This window comes from Trypanosoma conorhini, assembly GCF_003719485.1.
Source record: "Trypanosoma conorhini strain 025E chromosome Unknown Tco_14.4_contig_00553, whole genome shotgun sequence".
Lineage (NCBI taxonomy): Eukaryota > Euglenozoa > Kinetoplastea > Trypanosomatida > Trypanosomatidae > Trypanosoma > Trypanosoma conorhini.
The window spans coordinates 4254-7790 of record NW_021704639.1 but is presented as its reverse complement, the minus strand read 5'-3'; the positions used below and the strand labels follow the sequence as shown (position 1 = coordinate 7790).

Sequence of the window (3537 nt, the reverse complement as noted above, 5' to 3'; positions counted from 1 at the left end):
TAAATATTCTATCCTCTTTTTTTTCCCCGTTCCTTCGTCGTGGCGCGGTGACGGCTGTTGTTGTCTCCCTCCCTCCTCTCTCTCTCTCACTTCCTCCTGGGACAAGGGGAATAGGGTGGAGTTCAGGAATGGCGTCGAAGCGGCCGCAGCGTCGGCCGGTCAACATCGACGACGACGCAGCCATAGACTTTTCTGCCGTGGCGAAGGCGGCCCCGACGAGGCCGGTGGCCCCTCCCGCGTTGCTGCAGTCCACCGTGGCGGAGGCAGCGCAGAGGCAGCAGGGCGCCCCCGCCCCACTGCAGGCGGTGGACCCAAGACTCAGCTCCCACATACATCGAGCCGGTCCACGCCGTCGCGTTGGCTTCGGTGGACCTCCTGCAACCTCGCCGGCGTTTGACTCCACAGTCCCGCCTGGCGCTGCAGGCAATAGCACTAGCGGCGGAGATGACGTGAAGGGAAACAAGGAGCTGCTGGATGCCTTCTGGCGCGAGGATGCGGTGCGGCAGGAGCAGGAGTCCCACCAGGCACGACGTGAGCGGTACGAAAAGGAGATACGCGCTCTTTGGTGCGGTGGGTCCGCCGCTGCGGAGGCGGCGCCTGAGGCGGGGCGCACTGGCGCCGCGCCACACCAAACATATTCCCTTCTGGACCAGTTTTTTGCGGATGGGGTTCCGGACGTGGAGCCGTGGGACCTCTGGGCGCTCTCCATGCCGCGCTACGGTTTGGCAAACGTGGCTGCGGGCCAGCTGGACCGCGTGCACCACCCTCTGCTGCCCGAGACGCACTACTCGCAGCACTACCGCCACCGCGTGGAGGAGCCGCCGGCCGCGGTGACGCTGGCGAAGACCCGAGAGGAACTGCGTGCGGAGCGCCGGGAGCGGCTGCGCAAGGCGAAGGAGGAGCGAGACCGCGCCAGGAAGGCCGCTCTCCAACAGCAGCCACACGAGGCCGACGTCGCCGGCGGTGGGCTCACGGCAGCCTCGCTCGGCTCCACCGCGAGGGATCGCCTCAGCAACAGCAACCTGCGCTTTAATCTCTTCGGCGACAGCGTGATGAATCCACTGAGCACGGAGAACAAAATCTTTTCGCAGTACCAGGAACGCTTCCTTGAGCACCAGCGACGCAATCACGAACGTCACGTGGCTGCCATCCCGCAGCAGATTGAAAAACGCAACCGCGACCTCAAACGACACGCTGAGGAGCAGCCCTTTTTTAGGGCCTACCGCATTTTTCCTATTTTTACCCCGGCCCATCTGGGGAAGCTGCGCAACTTCGCAAACGATGGCCTGCTGCGCGGCTTCGTTCTGTGGGTGTGCCAGTGTGACGCACTTGTTGTGTTGACGGGCGGCGAGGTCGCGATGCGGCACCTGGAGCGTTGGATTCTACAGAAGATGCGCTGGGACTCCCCCGAGACGGCCGCCCTGCGGCTGATGACGTGCCCGCTGCAGGACGCCGCGACGTTTTCATTTGTCTCCGCGAAGAGTCGAAAACGCGGGCGCCAGCCGGCACGGGCCACGGAGGAGGCGCGGGCGCAGAGGGAGCCGAAGAAGAACGGGGACGACGCTGAGCATGTCTACATGAACTTTGCGGATAGCGTGCAGGAGGGCGAGTCTTTCATGCGCTCGCTGCCGACAGCGGGGCCGTGGAGGGACCTCTCACACGTCTGGCGAGCTGCACTCGCATCGGGAGTTGGAAGTGACGCCAATTGAGCTTGACGGCGCCGAGGCTGGCGAAGCTGACGACACACCTTGCAGGCGAGGGAAACTGAGGCGAGAGAGATGTTGCTGGCCGCTGCTGCGAGGACCGCTTATCTGCAGTGAAGTCGGGCAATTGTTCCTATTATTTGCTTCTCTCCCTTTTTCTGGGTGTGTGAGTCCTGCGGATGTGGGGCGGGGGAAAGTGCCGCCGGTCATTCTTGTCGCTTGTTCTCTTTGCCGTCACTGAATTCCTTCCTTTTTTTTTTCGTTCTCACCTTTTTTTTTTCACTCTTGTCGTGGCCACGACATGTTTTTGCTTGGCGGTTCTTTACCTCCGACAGCTATTGATCGCATTTATTACCGCCACAGGAGCACTCCAAGGGAGAAGCAAACTTCAATAATGTTCAGCTATCCGCCCTTTTCACTGACGAAGCCCATGTACGACATGGACACCTACGGGGGTCGCATCATGTACTTCTTTTCCTCCATCAACCCGCTGCTCTGCTTCCAGACGGAGCGGATGCTGCTGCAGAAGCGGCTGCTTCTGGACCGTGTGGCTGCCGGCGAGAAGGTGGATGTGGGCGACAAGACCCTCTGGCGTGCACGCACCGCCATTGAGAACTGCGTGCACCCAACCACAGGAGAAACCCTCTTCCCTCTGTTCCGGTTTTGCGCGTTCCTCCCGATGAACGCGTTTATCGTCCCCTTTATGATGACGCCTGGAACGGTCAGCAGCGTCCCGCGCACGATCTTCATTCAGTGGTTTAACCAGAGCTATAATAGCGCGGTGAACTACGCCAATCGCTCCTCCGACAAGCAGCCTGTGGGGGAGCTCACCAAGGCGTACCTTGCCGCGGTGGGCATCTCCGTTTCTGGTGCACTGGGTGCGACGGCGCTGCTTAAGCGGGTGCCGAGTGGCACCCTCCAGGCAACCGTCATCCGCGCGACTGTGCCGTTCTGCGCCGTTTCCGCCGCCGCCATTGCGAACCTCTCGCTGATGCGCAAGAACGAATGGATGCCGTCTGGCACCGGACTGAACGTCGTGGACGAGGACGGGGAGGTGCGTGGACAGAGTCTCGCCGCCGGCATGGACAGCCTGAAGAAGTGCTCGGTGACGCGTGTCGTGTGGAATATTCCCTCGATGCTCCTCCCAACGCTCTTGATGGCTCCCCTTACGACCCGCTACGCCTTCGCCAGGAGCTCGCCGCTGTGCACAGAAACGGCGTTGCAGATTCTGGGCCTCGCCGTGGGTGTGCCGATGGCGCTCGGTGCGTTTAGCCCCACTGTGCGCATTCCTGCGGCCCGCCTGGAGCCGTCGCTGCAGGGGCTGAAGCGCAAGGACGGGACCCCAGTGACGACGTACACGTACTACAAGGGCCTGTGAGAATTCGCTGTCGCGACTGAGTGTCTATCAGCAACGCGGTGACACATGAAACGGACTGTGTTTCTTTTTTGTTTTTGTTTTCCGCCTTCCCATTGGCCACTGCGCAAAGCGTTGTGGCCCCAAAACGAGGGAAGTAAAAATAAGTAGACTAAGCTGCTTCGGTAAATATAAGAAGTTCAACGAAAACGGAAGAGATGCTCGCACACACACAAAACAAAAACAAAAATAAAAACAAAAAAGCAAAGAAAAAAAACAGAAACAAAAACGAACGGGTTATGCTTGAAGGCGCAAAATGAGGAGGCCTGGGTGGGTGGGGGGCAGCTAGTGAGCGCCGTGCAGAGCGAGTAGGGGGCCGCTTCGGCTCTTTGTCACCTCGTGAGACGGAGGAGCCCGCGTGCAGAGGGGGGCGGGCCGGTTGTTTTTTTTAAATTTATTGACCCCATCAAGTACATGTTT

General features: G+C 60.2%; 2 protein-coding genes across 2 annotated transcripts, besides 2 other annotated features; both read left to right on the top strand.

Moving 5' to 3' along the window:
* Positions 1-63: 63 nt before the first annotated feature.
* Positions 64-91: a sequence feature (GA-rich).
* A 37-nt stretch (positions 92-128) lies between these two features.
* On the top strand, positions 129-1709 carry Tco025E_07303 (U4/U6 small nuclear ribonucleoprotein PRP3; the record flags this gene model as incomplete). The annotated part of the gene is made up of 1 exon (XM_029374169.1): positions 129-1709. One exon carries the CDS (start codon positions 129-131, stop codon positions 1707-1709), a length of 1581 nt encoding a protein of 526 aa, XP_029225738.1.
* A 388-nt stretch (positions 1710-2097) lies between these two features.
* On the top strand, positions 2098-3081 carry Tco025E_07302 (putative tricarboxylate carrier; the record flags this gene model as incomplete). Its single annotated transcript, XM_029374168.1, has 1 exon — positions 2098-3081. One exon carries the CDS (start codon positions 2098-2100, stop codon positions 3079-3081), a length of 984 nt encoding a protein of 327 aa, XP_029225737.1.
* Positions 3082-3291: 210 nt separating this feature from the next.
* Positions 3292-3346: a microsatellite.
* Between the last annotated feature and the right edge of the window lie 191 nt (positions 3347-3537).